The sequence below is a fragment of the Odontesthes bonariensis genome, chromosome 5, assembly GCF_027942865.1.
Source record: "Odontesthes bonariensis isolate fOdoBon6 chromosome 5, fOdoBon6.hap1, whole genome shotgun sequence".
NCBI classification, from domain to species: domain Eukaryota; kingdom Metazoa; phylum Chordata; class Actinopteri; order Atheriniformes; family Atherinopsidae; genus Odontesthes; species Odontesthes bonariensis.
The window spans coordinates 2,087,592-2,113,722 of record NC_134510.1 but is presented as its reverse complement, the minus strand read 5'-3'; the positions used below and the strand labels follow the sequence as shown (position 1 = coordinate 2,113,722).

The 26,131-nt window shown below is 44.6% G+C and overlaps 1 protein-coding gene across 2 annotated transcripts in view; it reads right to left on the bottom strand.

The window, feature by feature from the left end:
- Window positions 1-465: 465 nt before the first annotated feature.
- Window positions 466-26,131, bottom strand: part of ascc3 (activating signal cointegrator 1 complex subunit 3) — a 210,634-nt gene continuing 184,968 nt past the window's right edge. For both annotated transcript variants that reach the window (XM_075464657.1, XM_075464658.1), the window contains 8 exons: window positions 23,159-23,270; window positions 22,930-23,064; window positions 13,944-14,168; window positions 10,511-10,662; window positions 10,059-10,209; window positions 3,416-3,622; window positions 2,886-3,061; window positions 466-1,896 (listed from right to left, as the gene is read on the bottom strand). In XM_075464657.1, coding sequence (XP_075320772.1) covers window positions 1,749-1,896; window positions 2,886-3,061; window positions 3,416-3,622; window positions 10,059-10,209; window positions 10,511-10,662; window positions 13,944-14,168; window positions 22,930-23,064; window positions 23,159-23,270 — 1,306 coding nt within the window. In that variant the 3' untranslated portion in view covers window positions 466-1,748. The remainder of the gene's footprint in view (window positions 1,897-2,885; window positions 3,062-3,415; window positions 3,623-10,058; window positions 10,210-10,510; window positions 10,663-13,943; window positions 14,169-22,929; window positions 23,065-23,158; window positions 23,271-26,131) is intronic.

Here is a 26,131-nt window from a genome sequence, read left to right as displayed (position 1 = left end):
GTGTCCTTTGTAGTTTTCCTTCTTTCCTCGGTTTCACTTGCGTTTTCTTAGTGTGTGCAGAAAATGTAGTCTCCCTTTCTGGGCTTTGTTAGTCTGTCTGATTAGCCTACCCGTGTACCACGCATCTGTTGCACTTTTCCTGTACCAGAAGTCTTGGATGGTACTTGAGCTTTAGTTCACCCTCCTGTATCTTTGCCTGAGCATCTGCAGACCCTTACAGCTGCATGTATCTGCCCACTGGAACTGCATGTGTTGGATATAAGCCTGTACAGGATCAGCACTGTATATTCCTGTTAACAGAATGTGCTATCATCACACAGAGAAGTCGTTTCCTGGTCACTAACCTGCATCACTGGACCTGACCACAGACCCAGACTCAACCTCTGGCAGGATGTGTGCTCTCCAGGCTGAGACAAAAGTCAGATGCAGTACATTCTAGATGATGACAACATGAAATCAGAAATGTGGGTGGACATGACAGCCACAGAGAGGATCAGGTGTGGCATCAGATTTTATTTTCAAAATGCTGTTTACAGTTCAACCACAGGCTTAGGCAGCACTGCTTTAAACATTTCAGAAACCCCTGTACATTCTGCTTCTCCATCTGAATTCCAACACAAAGTCAAAGATTTGAAAGCTGGCTCTGGGATGCAGTTTGGTGCTGCTGCCTGGTGTGTCCCGGGAGGCTGAGGTGTGAGATCCACAGTTGTCAGCTGAGGGTCAGTTTAATGGATGTGAGTGCAGCCCCACACGCTGGGTGTTTCCCACACCTGCACTGAAATCCCTTCAGCACAATAAAGCCAGCTTTCTGCACACCACTGTCTCATTTAAGACTCCTAACACAAATATACATGAAATAACAAAATAAAAAAGGATTTTTATAGATTTTGTGCATTTTGCAACATTTAACTCCATGTCAGACAAATTATAACCATCAATCTTCTGAAGATGTATTTTCTCTGTAAGGCCACAGTGGCTGACTTAAGGCTCAGTCCATGAATGGGTTTTAGGTTTCAGATTATTTCTGCCTGCATAACTAAAAGAAAAAGAAAACTCTGCTTTTCTGCAGCTGCTTCAGACGGAGTCCCAGGTGGCTGCTGCTGTAGTCAGAAGCACAAATCATGGCATCATCTTGATATATCCCAAAATGGACTTCTGACAATGTACGGCAATATTTACATCAGCTTTTTGCAACATGTTGAACCATCTGCAGAGCAACGGGAAGAACTAATTATGGTATGGAGTAAAAGCAGTGCTTCTTTGTTCTCATCATGGTGGAAGCTCCTGTGTAGTGGCCTCTGTCACATGTTGTGAGAAAATGCCTGTGGAGCCCAGATTGCTCCAACAGAACGGACGTGTAGCAGCTCTATTCCATCTTAGGGCTGCCTCCCTCAGTTAGTATGAAACTACACACTGTTGGCTGTTTTAAACTGTTCCCATCCTCTTAACTGGGAAAGGCAGCTCCAGAGTAAACACAGTTGGGAAACAGACCTTTGGGGAGACAGTGGAAATAAGAAACATCCAGCAGAATTATTTTTCAAATCCTAAATGTAAAACTTATATGAACCAATCCAGAGAAAATGCACTTTTTCTGACAGCAGAACGGTATCCTTTCACAACACAGAATTAGGAACTAACACAGAAGTAAATAAAGGAAGCTGATCCAAAGTGGGCCCAGCCGGATGCCAGTCGCCCCACCATGATGCTCAGCTGCTGATCACACAACTGCCCTGCTGCTGGAGGCCGCCTCAGGTCCTCAGCTGAGGCACAGGGGAGTCCGTCACCTCCGTGTTGACCTGGGCTGCGATGCTGGGTGGGGTTACATTCAGGTGGAGGTCATACTGCTGATCCAGACCCAGGTAGCTGTCACTCATCACATACAGTGTGTAGATGCACCTGCAAGCAGTAAACAAAGCTGTGTCTGCTGTTGTTAGCGCACCAAACGTAGGTGCTAATACTCACATTGTGCTGGTAAAGACTAAATACCCACAATCCCAGCTGAAAAGTCAACACACTACCCCCTATAGTTTATTTGCCCCGCCTACTGATAGGAACACCTGTTACTAAATGTACCAAATGTGGATTAAGCTAAATCTGTGTTTGTCATTGTCAAGCTGATGAATGGGCAGGAGCCTCAGACTGATGGAGCAGTAGCTAGAGCAGTGGGCCCTGCCATGTTGCTTTGGCCCGTCGCAGAGCTCCTGGTAAACAGTTGTGTCTCTTTAGGCAGCTGTACGACCCATCAAAACCAAATAATCAACCATTACTGCAAATGATAGAAAAACTTAAGTTCTGCGTGGGACCACTTTACTGTGCCTGTGGTATTAACGCTTCTAGTGCTATTCTCCATGTGTTGGTGTCATTTCTCTCAGTGAGGACACTTCCTGTTTAGAGCGAGGAATGCAGTGTGCCTCAGGTGTTGTGCTGATGTCAAGGTTCAAGCACAATCAGCTCTTTAATGCTCAACGGTTTCAAACAGTTTCACCAACAGTTGCTACAAATTAGAAGCTGTTTTAGAAACTTACTGCCTCTTCTTTCAAACATGAAAGAAAATATCATTTGAGCAATCTGAAAAAGATAGGATGGCTTTCTCCCCGTTCCGTGGGGACTGGATCCCTTCACACAATCATGTTTTCAGTTGGAAAAGAAGGAGCTCTTTCAGCCTGAGCCGTCCCCTCTGAAGCGATAACAATGATGAACATTGTTGTTTATCAAACACCTCCCCACCCCTCATAAACTGTTAAGTAGATGGGAACGTATTTCACGAGAAAGCTGTGATGTATCTGCTACTGATCAAAAGGTTCTCACAGGAAAATAACGTAGACCAGTCTGACTTCACACTGGGAAAGCTAGCTTAAACAGTTTGAGTTTGTACAGCAGCTTACTTTCCGGTCTTTTCTGGTGTATAGAAGGCCACAGACACAGATGTATGATTGCGCACATATCCGAGCCGTTTGACAGCCAGCAGCTCCCTGCGATCCACCTCCCCCATTACAAGGATCCAGCCCTCGTCCTTCATCTTGGGGAACCTGGGAGCCTGGGCCTTACTGTCCTGCTTCCTCTGAAAGAACAGACAAATGCTTCAGTCCTGGACCTCTGGAAAACACACTGTTCAGTTAAAGCTGTTCGAAATGTCTAACATCAGATCATCTTTAAACATAGCAACAAGGTAATATGCCTGATTAACTAGTTTATATGAGACACCAACACGGTGAATAAGATGGAAGCATTTCACTACACTGGAACATGGGTTCATATCTTTTCATCTGAAGGATGGTGAACTATCTGAACTATGCATTGTTTTTTTCACGACATTTCTCCACTATTTCTAGCTTTTCATTTGAACAGTGATCCACTATGACTAGAACAGTGAGTAAAAGCTGCCGGAAACCAGGCTAAAGCCAGGCCCACTGACCCTCTGCTGGCCCACATTGATCCGTCGCAGTGACACGTGCAGAACGTACTCCTGGTCGGCGTGGACATCCATCCAGCTGCTGTCCTCTCTCAGGTTAGCAGCTGCAGCAGGGAGCCGCCGCTCCAGCTGCTCCTGGCTCTCCTCCCACCAGCCCTTGATGCTCATCTGAACCTCCAGCACAGGCAGATGACTCAGGAAGGACCAGGCCTGAACGGGGGGACACGACTGCTGTTCACATCATACTGTACGCATGTCAAACATGAGCTGTTCACATCATACTGTACGCATGTCAAACATGAGCTGTTCACATCATACTGTACGTATGTTGCTCTCACAACAATGCTGAATTCGTTCCCAAACTGCAGGTTTACTTGAGGTTCCCAGAGTTTCTAAAAGTAGAATGGGAGGCAGAGCCTTCAGTTATCAGGCCCCTCTCTGTGGAACCAGCTGCCAGTTTTGGAGGCAGAGCCTTCAGTTATCAGGCTCCTCTCTGTGGAACCAGCTGCCAGTTTGGGAGGCAGAGCCTTCAGTTATCAGACCCCTCTCTGTGGAACCAGCTGCCAGTTTGGGAGGCAGAGCCTTCAGTTATCAGGCCCCTCTCTGTGTAACCAGCTGCCAGTTTGGGAGGCAGAGCCTTCAGTTATCAGGCCCCTCTCTGTGGAACCAGCTGCCAGTTTGGGAGGCAGAGCCTTCAGTTATCAGGCCCCTCTCTGTGGAACCAGCTGCCAGTTTGGGAGGCAGAGCCTTCAGTTATCAGGCCCCTCTCTGTGGAACCAGCTGCCAGTTTGGCTTCAGGAAGCAGACACCCTCTCTACCTTTAAGACCAGGCTTAAAACTTTTTGATAAAGCTTATAGTTAGGGATGGCTCAGGTGATCCTGAAACATCCCATAGTTAAGCTGCTATAGGCCCAGACTGCTGGGGGGCCTCATCTGTCACACCTTTCCTCACTTTATGTATATGTGACATTATTGTGGTCATTAACTCGTGTTTCCCTGTTCCAACAGATATCCTTTGAATGGTGTTACAGTGCCCCCCCCCCTTCTGTCTTCTCAAACCCCAGCTGGTGGAGGCGGATGGCCACCCTTCCTGAGTCTGGTTCTGCCAGAGGTTTCTTCCTGTTCAAAGGGAGTCGTTTCTCTCCACAGTCGCCTCAGGCACGCTCAGGCCGGGAGATTGGACCGAAGACAAGTTTCAGTGCAATCTGTTGGTTTCCTTAGCTAGGAAATTGTTTTTGAATTGGCTCTATATGAATGAATTGGATTATTTTATGAATAATTATGATTACAATGAATTGAATTCCAATTGGCTTGAATTGGACTTTATTATCCAAGTGCCTTGAGATGGCATTTGTTGTATTTGGCGCTATATAAATAAAAATGAATTGAATTGAATTCATGCTGGAATCAGATGCTATTTACTGTAATGTCTGCTTTGCTTCTGAACCACTGATGAACAGTCAAAACAGAGAAAAACGGTTTTCATGGAGAATTTAACATTCGCTTCAACCTAAAAGCCTCATTATGAGGAAGACATAAGACAGAAAAAGATAAAGAAACAGACAGAAAAAAAAGATGAGTATATGTGCGTATGTGTGTGTGCATGTGCGTGTGTGTGTGTGTGTGTGCGTGTGCATGTGCATGTGTGTGTGCATGTGTATGACAGCATATTGAGGACTAGGAGGAGGAAAGCCTGTATGATTCACCCAAAAAAAGCTATTTATGTGAGGATTACTTTCCCTGAGCAAGTCAGACAGGAACGCTGCTGCACATCTAATTATTTAATTAGTGAGGCTGCCACTCTATGGGGGGGGTTGGCACTGATAGGGTAAAGCCAAAAGGCCTGTTGCCGTGCCCGGACACTCATTAGTGCAGCAATTAGCACTTAAATCAGAGTTGTAAACCCCATCTATGGAGCTGGAACTGGGGATCCTGAACGCATAGTGGGTGTGTGAGTCCGTGGACGAGTGTGTGGGATTTTCAAGCACTAATGTGGGAACAGAATCAGTGTATTCATAATGTCTTTCATAAGCAAGTCTAATATTTAATGTGTAGGGGAATAATAAAGGATTATCTGGTCCTTACCGGGTCTTACATTTAGGCAAATACAACTTAGATAAATATCATTATTTATCTCACAACATTTCAGAAAAACTAAAGGCCGATGCACACCTTTACGATTCGTGTACGATTTTGTCGGCCCGATGACTTCGCATGGGAATCGTAAAGGTGTGCGGTAGCAGCAAATCAAACATGTTTGATATTTCCGTACGGATTTTCCTTGTGCCGAATACAATCGTATGTGTGTGCGGTCTCTGTTCCGATGTCATCGCGCAGGATTATTTAAACAGCCAATGGGAATAGCGCACTTAGTCACATTGGACGACTACGGCTGTGTTCGAAACCGCCTACTACGTACTTGAAAACGGCATACTGATCGATCAGACAGTATGCAGAGCGTTTACACACAGTGCACTTCACTCCTGCCCGAGCCGAAATCTGCCGGCCTGAAAAGCTGATTTCGTTTAAGCTATAAACTCTGTAAATATATAACTTTAGCAACATTTGAAACATTTTTAGGCGAGAAAGTAGTCATTTAGACCCCCAGGGTGTTGAAAATCTGACAAAATACCGGCTATTTACAAGTTTGTTCCCACGAATTCGGCGCTAGTAAAGCTAGCGAGCTAGTGAGCAACGCACTTCCGGTTATGCCGTTTTGACTGCTCTCGTCCCGTTAACGGAATTTGACCGTTCAAATGGCGATGGGCAACGTCACGTTACGTTGCATCTTGGGTAGTTTGAGTGTGACAAGTAACCTCATGATGAATACTCAACATTTCGGCGAATCTAGTATGCATCTAGTATACATCCGGGAACTTAAAAAAGTATGACTAGTAGGAATAGTAGGAGAAGTAGGCGGTTTCGAACACAGCCTACGACATTTTCAGTTTGAAAGTCACGTGATTTGTGGCTTCCTATTTCGGTCATGTGATAACATTCGGTCAAAAATATCGTAGGTTCGCAAGTGTGTGCGGTGGACGTGCGAGCGTGTCAAATACGGTCCGAATTGTTATGCCGATCACCCAGCAAACGATGCAACGATGACATCGTAAAGGTGTGCGCCGGCCTTAAGTGAACCCCTGATCCAGCAGCTGGTAGCAGCAGTGTGTGAGAAACTAAGTGAACCCCTGATCCAGCAGCTGGTAGCAGCAGTGTGTGAGAAACTAAGTGAACCCCTGATCCAGCAGCTGGTAGCAGCAGTGTGTGAGAAACTAAGTGAACCCCTGATCCAGCAGCTGGTAGCAGCAGTGAGGGAGAAACTAAGTGAACCCCTGATCCAGCAGCTGGTAGCAGCAGTGAGTGAGAAACTAAGTGAACCCCTGATCCAGCAGCTGGTATCAGCAGTGAGGGAGAAACTAAGTGAACCCCTGATCCAGCAGCTGGTAGCAGCAGTGAGTGAGAAACTGTGAACCCCTGATCCAGCAGCTGGTAGCAGCAGTGAGGGAGAAACTGTGAACCCCTGATCCAGCAGCTGGTAGCAGCAGTGAGTGAGAAACTAAGTGAACCCCTGATTCAGCAGCTGGTAGCAGCAGTGAGTGAGAAACTAAGTGAACCCCTGATCCAGCAGCTGGTAGCAGCAGTGAGGGAGAAACTAAGTGAACCCCTGATCCAGCAGCTGGTAGCAGCAGTGAGGGAGAAACTAAGTGAACCCCTGATCCAGCAGCTGGTAGCAGCAGTGAGTGAGAAACTAAGTGAACCCCTGATCCAGCAGCTGGTAGCAGCAGTGAGAAACTAAGTGAACCCCTGATCCAGCAGCTGGTAGCAGCAGTGAGAAACTAAGTGAACCCCTGATCCAGCAGCTGGTAGCAGCTGTGTGTGAGAAACTAAGTGAACCCCTGATCCAGCAGCTGGTAGCAACAGTGAGTGAGAAACTAAGTGAACCCCTGATCCAGCAGCTGGTAGCAGCAGTGTGGGAAACTAAGTGAACCCCTGCTCCAGCAGCTGGTAGCAGCAGTGAGGGAGAAACTAAGTGAACCCCTGATCCAGCAGCTGGTTTCCTGTGGGACGTTCTCAGTCTCTCTCCTGGTTGAGGAGGAATCTCGGCCCACTCTTCTCTCCAGCGCTGCTTCAGCTCATTGAGGTTTCTGCACAGCTCTCTGAAGGTCCCAGCACAGCATCAGTCAGGCTGAGGTCTGGACTCTGGCTGGACCAGTGCAACACCTGGGTTCTTCTCTTCTTCACACATTCTGCTGTAGATCTGCTGCTGTGTTTGGGATCTTTGTCCTGTTGATGAGCCAGTTTCCGCCCAGCTTTAGCTGTCGGAACAGACGGCCTCTTTGGTATCCAGAGGAGTTGATGGTGGACTCAGTGGCTGCAAGGTGCCCAGGTCCTGTGGCTGCAGAACCAGCCCAGATCATCAGCCCTCCACCACCGTGCTTTACAGCTGGTGTGAGGTGTTTGTGCTGATATGCTGTGTTTGGTTTCCTCCAAACGTGCTGCTGTGCATTATGAGCAAACCAGTGGCGGCTGCTGACTTTTAAAACAGGGGAAGCCCATATTACGCGTTCAGGGTTGTAGTGGCTCGTCCCATCCCAAAGCAGAAGATAGCAAAGTTAAAAAGAATTAGTTATAACATAGCTGTGTCTAGTATGACAAGTATGCCCAGCAAATACACAGAAAGAAGGTATAGACTTTGAAAATTCACACAGCAAGGCCAAAATCAAGTATGATGGAATCTAAGTCCTGTAAATGGCTGGATCTGTGGCTGGATCAGAATCTGTGGAGCATTTTTCCCTGTCATAATGAATACTTAGAGTTTGATGGTGGTGGTATGTATTCTTAAAAAAGGTAACATTTGTGAATGGGCAGCATGAATTCTGGAAAGAAACAACTAAAAGTATGAGTGAAACTCCGACAGCACTTTCACAGACAACCAGTCTCTTTCGTATCCGCTTTGGGACTGAAGTTCCAGCGTGCTTCTCCCCGCTTAAAAATTCGGCTGCCACAGAATCTCTCATGATGGACAAACACTAACTCCAATTATCACGACACAGCCCCCCATATTGACACGCCCACGTCTAATCTACCCCCAGAGACGCCGGGCTGCCTCGGAAGTGATGAGTTTTTGTTGATTTAGCCAATGATGACCTAGAATTGTAGAAAAAAACTTGACTCTCCCGCCCCCTCCTGAAGCCGGGCAGCCCTCGGCTCGGAAGCCTGGCTGTTAGTGGCGGCTTCATAACATGATTTCCTCAGTGAACGGCGGCGATTTCAGAACAAATCACTTCATTAAGCTACAGGACAACATGTTGGAGTTATGAAAGTAAATGCAGTATTGGGCATATCTTGTGTTTTGTGAATAACTGTTTTATCGTCAATTTAACATTGAAGATGTAGCAATTTCGCCAGAGAATGGGAGAGGCTGTCCGGCTTCCCGTGTTGTCTCTGAATAGCCGCGGCTGGAGCAAACATCTCCACTTTGGTCTGGTCTGTCCAAAGGACATTGTTCTAGAAGTCTTGTAGTTTGCTCAGATGCAGCTTTGCAAACCTAAGCTGTGCTGCCATCTTCTTGGGGTGACCTTTAACCTTTAACATGCTAACTGAGGCCTGCAGAGTCTGAGATGTAGCTCTTGGGTTTCTGACCTTGGGGTGACCTTGCTGGGACGTCCACTCCTGGGAAAATTTGACAGCTGTCCTGAATGTTTTCCACTTGTGAATAATCTTTCTCTCTGTAGAATGATGAACTCCAAATAGTTTGGAAACGGCCTTATAACCCTTCCCAGGTTGATGGGCAGCAAACTGACAGAACTTCTGCTGTCACGTCCATGGGGTTTTTCGCCATGGTTTTAGCTCTTTAGTTTTTTGTTTTATCATGTTTTAGTTTTTTCTTATGCCTTAGTTTTCTAGTCCAGGTCCGGTATTTCGTTTAGCCATGTTTTCCCCATAGTTTCTGTTGCTCTGCCATCACCTTCATTCACACCACCTGTGTTTTTCCCCTCAGCTGCACTCACTCACCCATCACTCAGTCAGTATTTAGTTTCCAGGTTTCCTCATTGTGTTTGCCACATCCTACCCATCCATACCCTTCATGCCCCGCCAAGCTAAGTTAAGTTATATCATGTCAAGTCAAGTTCATTGTTTTTTCATAGTCATGTTTTGTTTTGTCACAGTTTAGTTTGTCATCCGGCTCCGCCGCGCTTTGTGTTAACCTTGTTTTTTGTATAATAAACCAGGTTTGCCTTTTCGACGTCTGCATCCGTGTCCTTTTACGCCTCGCACCACCCAAACCTGACATCTGCTTTAATAGATCAACTAATTAAATGTGTTTAATTAGCAGCAGCTGACTCCTACTTACTTTTAAAATTCCTATGAAGTAAGTTAGTTTTTCAGACACCACTTCTGTTTTTGGGCTTTGTTTGCATTAAATAAACATGGCATGTGCCATGTTTAGTCTTTTTGTTTCGAGGTATTTATTTTAAGACCTGGTAAGTACCAGATAATCTTTAATCATGTTCTGGTATGTAAAATCTGAGAATTAAAACAGGGACTACTTTGTTTTTACCATTACTATGTGCACTTATGTCAGGAAATACTATTCTATCACTATTTCCATGTACTCTTGGTTTGATAGTATTTGTCATCTTACCTGGGCAATCTGATTTGGGTGAAACTCTTGGCTGACCACAGCCCTGAAAATGCTTTCTTTGCCATGGCAGGCAGCAATCAGCTCAGGAAGTCCTTCGATTGGTCCACTGAAGTCTCCAACATCACTTGCTCCCTTTTTATTTGCCCATTTCCTGAGGAGTGATTGAAAAAAAGAGAGCGAATTGAAGTAATGAGGCAGCGTCACATCAAATCTAATCAATGAAGCATCCTATATGTACCTCCCTTATCCAGCAAAGTTTGGACTTTTTCTGAAATGCAAAAAAAATCTGTACTTTTAATTCGTCTGAAAGTTGGCTGATGGCTGAAAACAGAGAAACTAACAGGCTGCTAGTGGTGCACACATTGCTTCTGTTAAATGAGCCACACCAGACTGTGAAAGCCTATAGTACCGTAGATGACATGCACAGTAAGGATACCTGTGGAGCAGTTTACCTGAACAGATAAAGGTGGTGTTGTTCTACATGTGGTAGTGTCAGTAATGAAGAGTTGTGCAGCCAGCAGCCCTGGACAATCATCTGCAGCAGGTTACAGATGTTAATGGCTGTAACAAGCCATCCTTCATTAGCAGCTACATCCAGCATTGCCTGAGAAGAAAATTGAAATCAAAGTTACACATATCATTAAAAACTCTATGCAACTTCAACACCAGCAATGCTTCAACTGTAGCACCACCTGCACCCTGGAAAAAATGCATTTATGCAGCACAGACCAACTCAGAACATCTCAGTCGTCAGCATTATTAAACTATCCCAGTTTACCTGACCATACAGTAAGTGTACAGCAACATCAGCTGCATTCATTCAACAAAGCTTCTTTTAGGAACATTGCGGAATTTCTAGATCGATTATACTGTATGAAGAACTACACTTCTGGTGTCAATCCACCCAGGCTGAGAAGCTGTTTAACTGGAAATGACCTTTCAATTGGATGGAATGGAACTGGTTCACACCGGTTCATATGAGATGAACAAGAATGTAACGACTAATGTGTCTACAACATTTGCAATGTTATCAATGTTTTAAAAGGATTCTAATGTAAAATGACAACTTTACAATGCTATGTTCAAAAGTTTTGACGTGATGATGAGGGGATGCTTTGCCAGATATGGCATGAGAGGAACACATCTGTCACATTACATTACAGGTTTAGCCATCTTTGGTCCAGATGCATAAACAATCCATCTCTCACACACACACACACACACACACACACACACGCTAATCAAGCTTTCTTTCTGCACACTAACTGGTAGGAACGATGCGCCGTGTCCCACTTTTTTCTGATTTTGTTTGACTCAGCCTTGTACAGAGGAGAACAAAGTTGGAGTTTTATGTCATAAACCTTGATTATCTTTGTTTCTCCTTTATTTTGGGTCTCATCTTGAGTTTGACATGATTCATTTTTGGAAGTGACCACATTGAGAGAGTAGATACAAGACTGCTATGTAATAATATGTGTTTATTAGGTCAATTCAATGATTAAAAAAATAAAAAAATGAAACCCAAACCATCTCAGTAAGTGATAATGGCAGGACACCAGAGAAGTAACCACATCCATGAGCCATGCAATATTACCGCCAGACACACAGCATGGAAAATCACAAGCACATGTCCATATTCACACACAAAAACATCCACTCCATGCTGTGGACAATGGCTAACAGACGTTCAGACAGGGTCCTGACTTCAAACAGCACTCAAATAAAAAAGCAAAGATCACAACAACCTGCATGGAAAACCTGATGGATAAAGCAAACTGTGGCTGCCAGACAACAAGAATCTGAGCTGTTGGATATACCATCTGATATCTGCCATGAGATGGATCAGCAAGTTCAAACACAGTTCACTTACGGGTGCCGAACGTTCCATGGAGTTGGTACTTAGTCTTTGTACCCTTCACTAACCCATCCAGTAATAGCACTCACATAATTCAACTATGCTTTGAATATGAGTTCACTTTTAAACTGATGAAATACAGTTCTGCCTTTTTCCTTTTGGGCAGGAAATGGTTTCTGTGAATCATCCAACTCGGATAATTACCCGTCTACATTCTGATGCTTTCACAGATAACAGGATTAGAAGGCACACAATGGCACTGCACGAGTGGCAGTCTGTTGCTGTACCTCTGTTCATATTGTGTCTTGAGATTTTCTACTGAGTGTTCTTCAGTGAAATAGTTTTATTACAACTGTATGTGATGATGCTTCCTGGCCTGTAGTAAGAAAATTAAGATTCATTTGACAAAACCAATGAGATCTACCCCAACTGGGATAAAGCCTCTAGCATGGTTGCCGCGTCTGCTAGCGCGAGCGGTGTTGATGACGTCACGAGTTCGTGCCCGCCATATATAGTGGCGCAAATCGATGCGCCAGTAGTTGCAATTTTCTCCGTCACAGAGGTGGCGCTGCTACGTGAAGGTTACCGCTACTCTACAACCACGAAAGTGTAGAAGAAAACAATGAAGAGCAGGAACACTGTGATTAATGATACTGCTGCAGTATTCGGATAATTTAAATTTTTTAATTCAGTTAAAAGAGGTGAAGGTCTGAAGCCCCCGGCATCACCACTTGGAGTCTCTGCCCTCTTCTTTGCCTTCAGGTATCTGTCCCGTAGCTTCTTCCACACATTCTTACAGAACTCTCCCTCTTTCCCCAAAGTTCTGCCCATCTCTGTGCACCAGTTTTGGGAGTTTACGTGCTCCCTGTGCTGTTTCACTGCAGTTTCGTACAGCTGCTGTACAAACGCACCTCCTGACTGAGCCTGGTCTCACATCGGTCCATCCGGTTCGTCGTTCTCGCCGCAGCCAAGTTACAAAAATCGACTGGTGCACGACAACGCGCTGCGCCGTCTTTTCAAGGCAAGCGCCATGCCTGAAACGTCATTTTGACGCCACGGTCCGCCACCGCCGTGAGCGACACGTCAACTGTAAATCCGCCTTAAGTGATTGTCAGCACAGTCCCTGACTGAGACCTATTTCACTGAGCTGTACCTTACCAAACAACAAGGACTATTTTCCCCTTGCAGCTGTCCTAAAATCCTCAGGGGGAATGCTAGCTTGAGGTGGAAGTAGAAAGGAATGAGGAGTGACTGTTCACAACACATGAAGGAGTGGACTCTGCTGTAATACACAGGTAGATGTGAGTGAGCCCGGGTGATTCTGGCTGCATTTTTACACTTTTCATCACGGTGATCCTGTGTTTGTTGGCAGTTGCTCAAAGTCCAGCCTGTCACTGACAGGAAGTGCACACTTTTTCACACAGTGGTGCTGCAGAGTTTAGCATTGATTTATGTTCAATCATGATCGATTGCTTATGTATTCATTTCTGTTATAGTTAAACATCAATGTTTTACATGTATTTTAGTGTCATGCATCCAAGAGTTAGCTACCAGGAGACCGGCCCTGCTCTACACGTGTTCTCCTCATTATTTCCTCTAATCCCCGTCGGTTGCTGGTGTGTGTGTCACCTCGCTAGCTGTAAAGTTGTGGTCTATCATAACAATGCAATTATAGATTTTTTGGATCTCTTCAGTGTGGAAATGATAGTTTTGATCCCTATTTATTAATGGGTCACTTGAGCAAGCATGGCTGCTTTCTCTTTTGGATGTCACAACCAATCAGGTATAAAAGTCTATTCAAAATATCACATTTCTATAATACTGCATTATGTATTATAATCTAAAATATCCTGAAATTGATGTAATATTCCATACACCTTTACAAATATGACCGTAAATGCTTTTCATAGGAGTTTCTGCCTCATTTCTCTACATTCCCTCACTGGATTCCCATTAGGTGGAACAAGGTTATCAGCTGCTTAAAAACTCCAAAAGAAAAGGCTGTGCATCGGCTGCTCAGTGGATCCTACCTGACAGATGCGAATGGCATTGTCCAGCACTGTCTTGGTGTCAGTGGTGTAGTCACTGCAGGGCAGCTGGGCGTGGCTGAAGTGCGCCTGCAGCAGCAGGTGGGTCTTGGTGTGGGCACTGTCAAAGGAGTGGGGGTTGACCTGCAGAGGGAGCTGTTGAGCCAACTGGCTGTTCAGCTGGTCCTCGTTGTGTCTGACAGGCAGCTCTGCATACTCCTCCGCATCCTGGAAGAGATCAGAGTTGGAACAAGAAGTTTAAAGCCTTCTGCATGTAGCTCTTGGTTCTTCTGCTTTTATCCCAGGCTGGTTGGCTGGCTCCCAACATCAGAATCTGTTCACCAAGCCTGTTGAGCTAAAAATCCTGCCCCCATGCTAAAAAGAAAAAGACTACAGAAAGATCAGATTTTTTTTGGAATTCTTCAGATTCTTTAAAACAGATTTCAAACTACATTTAACAGAAGAAGAGGAGCAGTGAATACTGAAAGCTTTTGCAGGCAGCAGCTGGCAGCAGCATCGTTCCGGCACCAATCTCTAGACTTAATTAGCTGCCAAACTGAGACGATGAAGCATGTTTGGAGGCAAAAGCTCATAGGAAATGAAGACTGTTAGTTTTACAGCACTTTAGTTTTTTAACTAGCCATAGAGTAGCGCTATGGGAACATATACTTTGTGAAGCATTTGACAATGGACCAGCTAAATGATAACAGTCACTGGTCAGAGATATACGAAGCAAAGTGGAACAGTGTTTTACATCTTATTCATGTATTAACCTTTATTCAAACAGGAAATCCTAATGAGACACGAGGTCTCTTTCTCAAGAGAGACAATTTTAACCAGCATTTTTCTTTTAACAATTTCTTTTTTTTACAATTTCATGCCTCACTGCTGTTAATGTACTATATATAACTTATTTCTCTCCACAGGTTCAGCACTCAGTTTAAAATGACTGATACACCACTGTTTTGGATGCTTTTAGTTTTACCAAAGATTATTTCTCTGCTTATTTGACCTTTATTGGACCGCTGACAGCAGGAATGAAGACAGAACCGAGCTATTGGCTGAAACATGTCTGATGGCACCATGATGGCGGTCTGGTGAGAAAACGCTTTCTGTTTTCTGTTGCTTCTAACTTTCTCTGTGGGAGACCAACGAGCTCATCTTCTATTGATGTGATCACCATGGTGATGACTCTGATCACAGGTGGTGGAGACGACACTAACACTTCTTTAAGATTCACTCGTTCAGAGGGCCATTGCTGCCATCAATGCTGACTTAGGCTACGGCTACACGAAAACGAAACGAGGGTTTTTTTGAAAACAGGTACGAAAATTATTGCGGCCGTACGGCAACGCTGCTGTAAAGACAGGTCCAGACGAAAACGATGAAAAACGATGAAAACGATGCCGTACACACGAAACACCTCTAGGTGCGCTGTAAGCCATCCCCACCGGTTACACCAGAACAATAGAAGAAGCAATGCGCATGCGTGTACGCCCCTACTTCTACCAGCGCAAAGCTCACGTTGTTCCTTCAACAACGCCGCTGTAGTTAGCAGTGTCTGCAGCAGTGCTGCTATCAATGTTGTGGGGTCCATGATGATCGCTGTCTGTCCTTGTTGTGTTGTCTTCTTCTTCCGGATTTTGAATGGAAGCCGCTTTTTGTTCTGGTCACTGACCTATGTGTATACGTCACTGCGTATCACATTTAATCATATTTATCTGATAGATTTCAGTTTGTTCTTGTAAATGAAGAATCTTCCTCACACACCAGAGTAAGTCATGGAGTTCCCCAGGGTTCTGTGCTTGGACCGATTCTTTTTACTTTATACATGCTTCCATTAGGTAACATTATTAGACAGCATGGCATAAATTTCCATTGCTATGCTGATGATACTCAGCTGTACTTATCTATAAAACCAGATGAAACCAATAGGTTGGTCAGACTACAAGCATGTCTTAAAGACATAAAGACCTGGATGACTCAGAACTGTCTGCTGCTAAATTCAGACAAAACTGAAGTCGTTATCTTTGGACCTGAGCGCTTCAGGGAGAAATTGTCTAGCTATATAGTTACTCTAGATGGTATTTCCTTGGCTTCTAGTTCTACAGTGAGGAACCTTGGAGTTATTTTTGACCAGAACTTATCATTTGACTCGCATATAAAACAGGTTTCTAGGACTGCCTTCTTTCACCTTCGTAATATTGTTAAAATCAGGAACATCTTGTCTCAGAGTGATGCAGAAAAACTAATTCATGCATTTGTTACTTCAAGATTGGACTACTGTAATTCTTTATTATTGGGCTGTCCTACATATTCTCTGAAAAGCCTTCAGTTGATCCAAAATGCTGCAGCCAGAGTTCTGATGAGAACTAACAGGAGAGATCATATTTCTCCAGTTTTAGCTTCTCTTCATTGGCTCCCTGTTAAATTCAGAATAGAATTTAAGATTCTTCTCCTCACATATAAAGCTCTTAATGACCGAGCTCCATCATATCTTAAAGATCTCATTGTAAGATATTTTCCTAACAGAGCACTTCGTTCCCAAACTGCAGGTTTACTTGAGGTTCCCAGAGTTTCTAAAAGTAGAATGGGAGGCAGAGCCTTCAGTTATCAGGCCCCTCAATTGTGGAATAAGCTGCCAGTAAATGTCCGGGAAGCAGACACCCTTTCCACTTTTAAGACCAGGCTTAAAACTTTCCTTTTTTATAAAGCTTATAGTTAGGTCTGTTGAATCTGATAGTGTGTCTGCTAGTGTGTCTTGTTCTGCCTCCACCTCTGGCACCCTCTATACTTTCATTACCCCCTACCCGAACCAGGGTTTGAATCCCATTCCCGCTTCTCTTACCTCTTTTATTTCTCCCCCTACCCGAACCAGGGTTTGCATCCCCACCCCGCTGTGACTGGTGTGCAGTTGGTGAGAGGCTGAGGTAGCTTGTGGCTGTAAAAAGATGGTTGTTGTGGTGTGAGGAGCAGATCTATATAGGGAGTATAGGGTATTACTCACTGAGTCTGGTCCTTTACTTTATTTTATTATTTATTTTTTCGTTAGCACAAGTTTCTTGTGTTTACCTTGAATAGGGATGGCTCAGGTGATCCTGAAACATCCCATAGTTAAGCTGCTATAGGCCTAGACTGCTGGGGGGCCTCATCTGACACACCTTTCCTCACTTTACTCTCTTTATGTATATGTGATATTATTGTGGTCATTAACTCGTGTTTCCCTGTTCCAACAGATATCCTTTGAATGGTGTTACAGTGCCGCCGTCGCGGTGGCCCCCTGCCCCCCTCCCCATCCCCCCCCCTTCCCCCCCCCCTTTTTCTGTCTTCTCAAACCCCAGCTGGTCGAGGCGGATGGCCACCCTTCCTGGTTCTGGTTCTGCCAGAGGTTTCTTCCTGTTAAAAGGGAGTCGTTTCTCTCCACAGTCGCCTCAGGCACGCCGCTCAGGCCGGGAGATTGGACCGAAAAACAAAAAGTTTTCAGTGCAATCTGTTGGTTTTCTTAGCTAGGAAATTGTTTTTGAATTGGCTCTATATGAACGAATTGGATTATTTTATGAATTATGATTATTATTAATTAATTGAATTCCAATTGGCTTGAATTGGACTTACTATCTAAGTGCCTTGAGATGACATTTGTTGTATTTGGCGCTATATAAATAAAAATGAATTGAAAAATGAATTGAATTGCGTTAGCCATGTGGCTATGACGCAGAAACGAATCCGTTTTCGCTGTAACAATGGAAACAAAACGACCCCGTTTTCAAATCTTCCCACTCTGGAACCCGTTCTCAAAAACTATCGTTTTGGTGTAGTGGGAACGCCGGCTCCGTGTGGCCGCGACAGCCAAACGATAAGAAAAAGTATCGTTTACAGTGAAAAACGTTTTCGTGTAGCCGTAGCCTTAAAGACTAAAGCCTGGTTTATAGTCGGTAACGCAAGACACAACGCAAGACGCAAGACAAAACGCAAGCCCTTGCGCGGTTGCAAGCCCCCCCTTGCGTGCTTGCGTGTGTCACCTCAATTTTCTAAACTTCACGCAAGACGCCAGACCCGAGCAGAGCTATAGAGCAGCCACTCTGGACGCGAGCACAAGCCACTATCTAGTCCAGCCGGCTAGCTGCTAGCATGGCCCTATTCCAGCCACGTGATTGGTTCAGCGCGGTGCAACTCTCGTTCTCATTGGCTGTTCGTGTTGTCTGTCAAAAGATGGACAAATGGAATCTATGGAAAAGTATATCGACCATGTTTCATATCTCTATCGAGGAAAAGTTATTCATCGATAGCTATCATTATCGTTTTATCTCCCAGCCCTATCTGCACATGTACTGATATACAGTTATTCATTCTATGAAAATACTATCTGTAATAAACGTTCAATTAAAAAAAACAAAAACAAAAAAAAAACAAGCCACTATCTACATCACATCTAGCGGCGTGTTGATCTTCCGGTTTCATCCCCTAATAAAAGACCGCTGTTTTCAAACCCCAAGGTAGAAAGCGAGGAAGAAGAAGAAGAAGGAGCATGAATCCCATAGACATAATATATTATATATATTATGTCTATGATGAATCCACTCGAAGAGAGACTTGCAGAAGAGGTCCTGGCGGTGAATTTCCTTTCATCATAGTAGGCTTGTCATTGAAAAAACCCGCTACTCCACCTACTGTCCTGGCGGTGAATCGCCACGCAGCACACGCAAGCAAAGCTAAATGAAGCATAAATGTCTCGAGCCATTAACGCAAGAGCAAGGGCAGTTAAAAGAAGTATAACTCAGCCTTAAATGTACATCGACTTGAGTACTTTAAAGAGTAACCTTTTTTGCTTAAACCTATCCCAGCACAGACTATGATCAAATATAACAGCATGCTAGGTGAATGGAAAGACAGATGCACCCAAGAGTTCAAACTTTCTTAAAAGCCATGCCATCAAAAGTTGAGGATTCATTTTAGAATTTAAAAAGAGAAAATTCATTTAAAATCAATCATCTCAGGTATTAACAGGAAAATGAGACCACGTATCTCCTACATGTGTAACTCTGGATGGAGTGTGTCGGCCATCACGTTCATTTCAACAAAAGGAAAAAGCTAGTGGGTACGTAAAGTGATAATGACCACGAGGACCATAAAGCTCCATCAGTCTGCCTCTTTAAGACGAGGCTGTGTGTTCAGCCAGGTTGGTTGTTGTCATACTGACGAATGCGTGGGCACGCATGGCCCCTTTCCTCTAATTTACTTCAGTTCAACTTTGGCTTAATGTGGTCCCATGAACAGGCTGTGCTGGAGTCATTTGTTACAGCCCTCCCCTTGCCTGGACTGTTAAGGATCCATCCATCACTGTTACAAAAGGCTAGGACCCTGAGTGGGGTGGGGGTTGGCATGAAGGATAGGAGAGGGCGTCATTTCTCTAGGATTCATTTTCAGTGCTATTGCATCTGCAAATGTATGAGCAAAAAGGTGGGACTATAGCTCTTTAAAAGTTGTCATTACAGAGGGAATAACACAAAGACAAGGCACTTTGTCTTGATTATCATTAAAAAAAGGTTGGATTTTTAGAAAACCTTTATTACATTTACCTTTAAATTTGGCCTTTTTCCAGTTTTCAATCAGTGACAAAGCTAAAGTACAGTAACGTAGCTATGAATGGAGGGCATTACGGTTAGTTTATTTGACTTCATATCAGACGTACGTCTGTGTATCACTAAGAAAAAAGTGTGTGAGTGTGGTTGGGGGGGTGCAAACCTGACACAAAGTGGAGCCACGTACACACAGAAAGCCGCACAAACACATGAAGAAGAGAGAAGAAAGAGAACAACGGAACGACGGAAGAGACTCACTTTTTGGTTTTACTACATTAGCACACAGGTTAAAGTATGCTGCTAAATGTTAATATTAGATCAAATACATTAGAGTTCCAGGGTAAAGGTGGTACTGCAGCCATATGTCTTCTAGCATGCATGAAAACCACCTGGAGTTGTTCAAAAGGTTGAAAATGTCATTCTTTATTTGAAGCAGTCCATGATGATCCATGATGGGATGTTGGCATCACAGGGAAGCTGTTTTTGGATGCCTCCATTAGTGAGAGGAGAAGAACTTCAGGGCAGGGTTGGGATTAGGGCAGGAAAGTACACCTGCTTTTTAATAATTCAGCATCTCATCATTTTCTTTTAGATGGCCACACTGGCCTAGTTGTGATGGATTCTAAAAAGCTGCTGAACAGAAATGTTAACATTGCATCATCTGGTCATCACAGCTTCACCAGCTTTACCTTGCTGATCTGGAATATTGAAAGCTGACTTCGCTGTGAGAACAGCGCCCCCTTATGATGCAGATGGAAATTACAGAAAAACATGAACAGAAATAACAAGATGGGCTGAGACCATAGAGAAAAATAAGTATTAAACAGGGGGAAGGGAAACAGTGGCTCAGGGAGGTGTGGGTCTGGCTCCTTAACAACCACGCTGTAACAATTAGGGGAGACTGAAGGAGGATGCAAGGGCTTTGTAATCCAGAGGGGGAGTGAAAGGGGTGGTGGGGTGACTGGCCTATGGCAGGGCAGCATGTTGGGGAGGAAGCAGCCAGGCATGGCATGCTTTGGTGTTTGTCCAAGTGCAAGCATGTTAAGAAGACCGACGTTAGCATGTCTACACAATTATACAGTGAATGGACTTACCGCTGTTTAGTGCAAACAGCCGGTTATAATGAAAGCTAAAGATTTGAATATTTGGCTTGTGTGAGGAACTGCACGGCTCGCTCGAAGCCACGCTCCAATCATTTCATCTACAGCGGTGTGACATGTCCCTCTGACGGACAGGAATTATGCAGTCTATAGAGCTCATGTGTGCAAGCCGAGAGCAAAGTCTGATACAAAAGCTATCTAAGACATTACCGCAGGACACATTTCTTTAATCATCATGACAAGAACCACTGGACTGTGGTTCATTTCCACTGCACCACATCCTGCTGCTCCAGAGGACTCCACACTTTCAAATGCACTGCTGAAAAAGCTCAGTCCTCCTTTTTTAGGAACTTTCAGTGAAAACTCATTTAAAAACAGTTTCATGGAGCACCTGGATCTATCATTGTTTCCCACAGAAAAAGCACAGAGCTGACAGCATTTTAAAACAACTTCCACTACAACATGCTCAGGAAGAGCTTTCCAACAGCCTGAGAGATTTGGTGTGCAGATGAAACAAACCTAGAATGTTAGCAGACATGTGACTCAGAAGCATGTCATCGTCCTCCCACCAATCAGAAGTCACGGTGTGAACACCTCACAGCAGACATGCGCAGAACCAGCCAGAGATCCTAACTGGGGTGTGGTTGTGCAGAAGGAGAACATCCAGCCAGACAGGGAAAGCTTTGACCAGCGAGATGGTAGGGGTCCTGATGAGGTTTCGGCAGGATCATGTGGCACTAATGGCAGACATAAAGGCCATGTTCCACCAAGTAAAGGTAACAAAGGAACATGTGGACTTTCTGCGTTTTGTGTGGTGGCCTCAAGGTAATCTGGAACAAGATCTCATGGAATACCGTATGACTGTCCATTTATTCGGAGCGGTTTCCTCTCCCAGTGCAGCCTGCTATGCTCTAAGAAAGACTGCAGAGGACAACCAGGCCAGCTTTTCACCAACCATGGGTCATGATAAAACAGTAACAAGTTCCATTATTAAAGGCCTGGAGATTTCAGACTTATCTGGCAAACATTTCTATCAGCGTCCCACTGTGTTTACTCAAAAAGAGATGCCTGTCTCCACAGACAACATCATCAGTGAAGAGGAGCTGACCAAATGGCCCTATCTGAAAGAGCTTAAAATCCCTCACATAAATTCTGATGTCGATCTGTTAATTGGCACCAATGCATCTAAACTGATGGAACCTTGGGAGGTAGTTAACAGTCGGGATGAAGGGCCCTACGTCATCAGAACCTTACTGGGGTGGGTAATAAATGGTTCAGTACAGGGATATAGTGATAATGAGAGTGGTTACCCTTCAGTTCAAGCCAAAAGGAAGGTTTCGTTGGATTATTGCCCGAAGTACACGTCAAAACTAAACAATCAGCATCCAGTAGCGACAGATTGGTCGCTACAGTTAGGTCGAAAACTGTTTGCTTCCCACTCATCAGCATCCCCTGTGCCACACTGAGTACGCTGATGTAACCTGCCTGACCCCCCGCCAACATCCGGTAAAGGTCAGTGCACCAAAGAGAAACTGCCGCCTTGTGGCTTGGCAGTGAAAATGTTCATAAATAAAACATGGCTCCTACAACACCCGTTTGAGCAATGCTTTGCTCCACCATGTTTAAAAAGGCAAGAGATAGATGCTATGTTGAAGAAAAGGAATTAGGAAGAAAAGAAGAAAAGAAGAGTAAAATAAAGAATGGATCCTGCCTAAAGAATTTATGAGCTCTCCATTAATATAGGTTGATGTCCAGCAAAGTCAACATTTGGACAAGAAAAGTGTGGCGGCCTTATTGTTCATTTGATTATTTGCCAACATGCGACTGGAAAAGGGCTCGTGGGGACAAATCTTTAATGTCTTTCTGTCACTGAACAGATGCTGTCTCACATACATGAGCAATTAGGTGCCGCTGCAGACAGCTCTATGCAGAGCCACAAGGCACCGAGTCGTTTTTACACACTTAACATTTAGCTCAAAACTCAATCAGAAAACAGTGGATGGACTCCATTTATTTCACTGGCGTCAGAATTCAGTTTGATATGTTGATATGTTTAAATGTTGTGGGCAAGGATCCGTCATTAGCAGCTTTCTGCAGAGCTTTATGACGAGCTGAGCCTTGGATGCAAGTCAGGTGCGTTGAAGTAGGAAACGTAGAGCATGCAGGGCAGAAGTGTCCGAGCTGCGAGGCTGGGAAACACTGATTCATGGTCCCCACGGTAAGCTCGGCGGCACAGAGGGGCTCCCCTCACACACATGGATCGCACAGAGACAGACCAGCGCCTCTGCATTTTCAGAACCTGAAACTCACCGTGAGGACGGAGAGCAGCTCGTGGATGGGCAACTCAGCTCTCAGTCGCTCTTTAAACATACGGATGGTCTCGTGCTTCAGGTAGTAATAGGAGGCAATGCGCCCATAAGTCAGTGGCTCGATGGTTCGATCATCCTGGAGCATGAATAGAAAGGACAATTAGTTTAGAGATGTGTGGTAACTTAGAAGCAAACAAAATGACTTCCCATACAGCGACCCTGCCACGCACCTCTTTTATCTCTATGCAGTAAGAGCACTCAAGGTCCCGCAGGCTCCTCTCCACCAGGCTGGACAGATATTTGTTAATGGACTCGTGGCTGATGTCTTCCAGGCTGTAGTAGCTGAACAACACAGATGATGTAGTGTGAGTAGTGGGAATTCCTTTCATGCAACAACTTCTACACAGAAAGACCACATAGCCCAAAATGTTGTCTACACACATAGTTTCCTATTTCCTGTATGAAAGACTGATGTAGGCAGTGGGTCTGACATGTGAAGCCAATGCAAAGGTGCCTTAAGGTGCCAGGCGGGGCTAAATTCAGTCTGCTGCTGGACCTTCGGAAAATAACTCCATATTAAACTAAATATCAGTCAACCCATCAAACACCACATCAGGTTTCAAGTATAACGCTCCAGCTCAACCTTTGACCTCAGCTTTAAGAAGGCACTACATTGTGGGTGACAGATGCCAGACTTAACACTTCCAGCACCTTTTTGCCCCTTTTTTACAACCACCAGTGAAATCCTGTATGTATGAGGAGCCCCATGGAACTGAGCTGACATTCCATCCAGTTCATGGTTGCAACAGTGCAAGGTGCATTCAGGATACTTTATAGGTGTGAAGCTGAGATCAAAATCAGTGTGAAGAGAAAGAAGGGTGCCATCTGATCCATCATGTAATAATGTATCATTGACCAGGGGTCCCTGAATGAAGGATTCTTCAGCTGATATCATGGCTGAGAGGAGGAAAAAGCCCATAGTTTACTTATTACCCGCCCCCTGGCTGTGCTGCTGGAAATGACCAATCTGACTTACTTAGAAAACTGCAACAGTTACCCTGCATTAATACATTAATAATGAGAAAACAGGTTTTTTTTAAATATAAAGCTTTTGCTACATTTCCTATTTGCCTTTCAATTAAAAACAAATGATTTAATGTACTAATGTCAAAGTCAAAAGTCCCTCCATTAAACTAAGTCAAAGTTAACTTGATGTTCAAGTTTGGTGGGTTTTAGGAAAATCTTTGGAGAAACAAGAAGGGGAGTAATTGAAGTTGAAAAAGGAGCAGTGGTGTAAAAGGCTCAACGTGTTGATGGCTGAGCTGTTAGCACAGCAGGGTGGTCTCCTGCTGTACAGCAGTTCTTACAGGGTGCAAACTTTGTTCTGGAACAGCTGATCATCAGGAGCAATGACAACTCAACTACATCCTGAACAGAAGAAGCCACCATGGCCGCTATGCAAATGCCAGAATAACAGTTTATGGTAAATAATTGGTCTGCCTCGTGACTATGCCTATAGATTACGCTGCCATGCCCTGTTTTATGTTGTTGATGAAAAAAGAAGGCACTGAACTGGAGTTGAAGGTGGCCGAGCAAAAGAAAACAGCATGAATGAATACTAATAAGGCCGTCCACAGGTGGAGGGGGGGCATCATTTTACAGTTATCTGCATAATGCATACACTCTGAAGAATGGTCTACTTCTCATGTCCCATTAAAACAAAGAATGATCATCACACAAAAGAATAACTCCTGCAGTAAGGAGCAGGGAAGAGTAATGCCAGCCTTATTCCAGGGTTGGAAGCAGCAGTTGAGATGTTTAATGTGTGTTTAATGTTAAGTGTTTCTTTCACTCCCACTGGTCCACATGTTAACTCTGCACAGTCCTGAATGTGTTTATCGCTGCACACATTTCACAGATCTTTACCAATGGCAGGGCCAATCAGATCAGGTCATGGCCATTAGCATCATCACCACTGGGCTCCTGATGGCACAGGGAAATGTGCCACTAATGATCCCCATGGGACCCCTCTGGTGTGTTTGTATGTGCTGTGGGGATCAAAGCCCAAAGCAGTGGTGATAGATTTTACTGGTGAAATACAACACAGCTGCCAGGAAATAGCGCTGTCAGGGGATGTGCACATTCAGAGGAAAAATTTACGACATCAAATGTCATCATTCATGTACTATGAAGCTCCGTTTCAGGGTGTTGATTAAGCCTTGTTGATCAAAGGAGCCGCATCGATGACAAATATGTTGTCATGCTGGAAGCAACTTTAACTGAATTCTGTGAGTCGGACACAACGCCAGCTGGAAGTGAGATTAATATTCCTCAGACAATGCTGTTTTTGCCATTTACATCATCTGGTGAATGCAGCAATATCCCTTCATAGGATTCCTTCATTTGCTTGTTTTATCTTTAGGCTTCATGTCAACTCTGAAAGGATCTTTCGACCTTCATCAGTGACACACTCAGAGGGCCTTATGGGCGTTAGAAGGGAGCTTTAGAAGGGAGCTAGAGCCCTATGCTTGTGGGGGCTCTGTCCGGGGGCTCTGTCCGGGGGCTCTGTCCGGGGGCTCTGTCCGGGGGCTTCCTCTGCTGTCTTCTGGGCTGATGCGTGGTTGTCCCTGCGGTGGGCTTCCCGGGTTCTGTGCTCCGTGGGGGCTGCTGGTGGCCTGGCCTGGGGGCCCTCTCGGCCTGCTTCTGATTGCTGGGGGGGGGGCATTGTGGCCCAATACACTTGTACACTCATAACTAAGCATGTGGGACCTGTGCCATGTGCATTGCATGTTCATGCGCGCGCACACACACACACACACACACACATTCATTAGCCCAGTAGCATGCTCGCTAAGCAGTAAGCAGTTGTTGTGTTGTCCTGTGGTTTGAGGTCATCTGTACCCACAGTTGTGTTATATGTGATTGCTGCTACTTATGCTCTTTTGTTTGTTTGTTTGTTTGTGTGTTTGTTCTCTGCTTGTCTGCTTATAGGTGCTCCTGGTGCCTCCAAGGCTGGATTCCCCACAGAGGCCGTGCATTGTCTTCAGCTTTGTTTTACAGGTGTAGGAGCTGGTTGTCTGATTTTTCATTGTTTTCTATGTTTGTTTCTTCATGCATCTGTTCCTTTTTTTTCTTCGCTCTCCCTCTCTCTCTGTCCTCCGGTCCGGTTTGGCACTATCACATGTTAAATATTGTAACAAAAA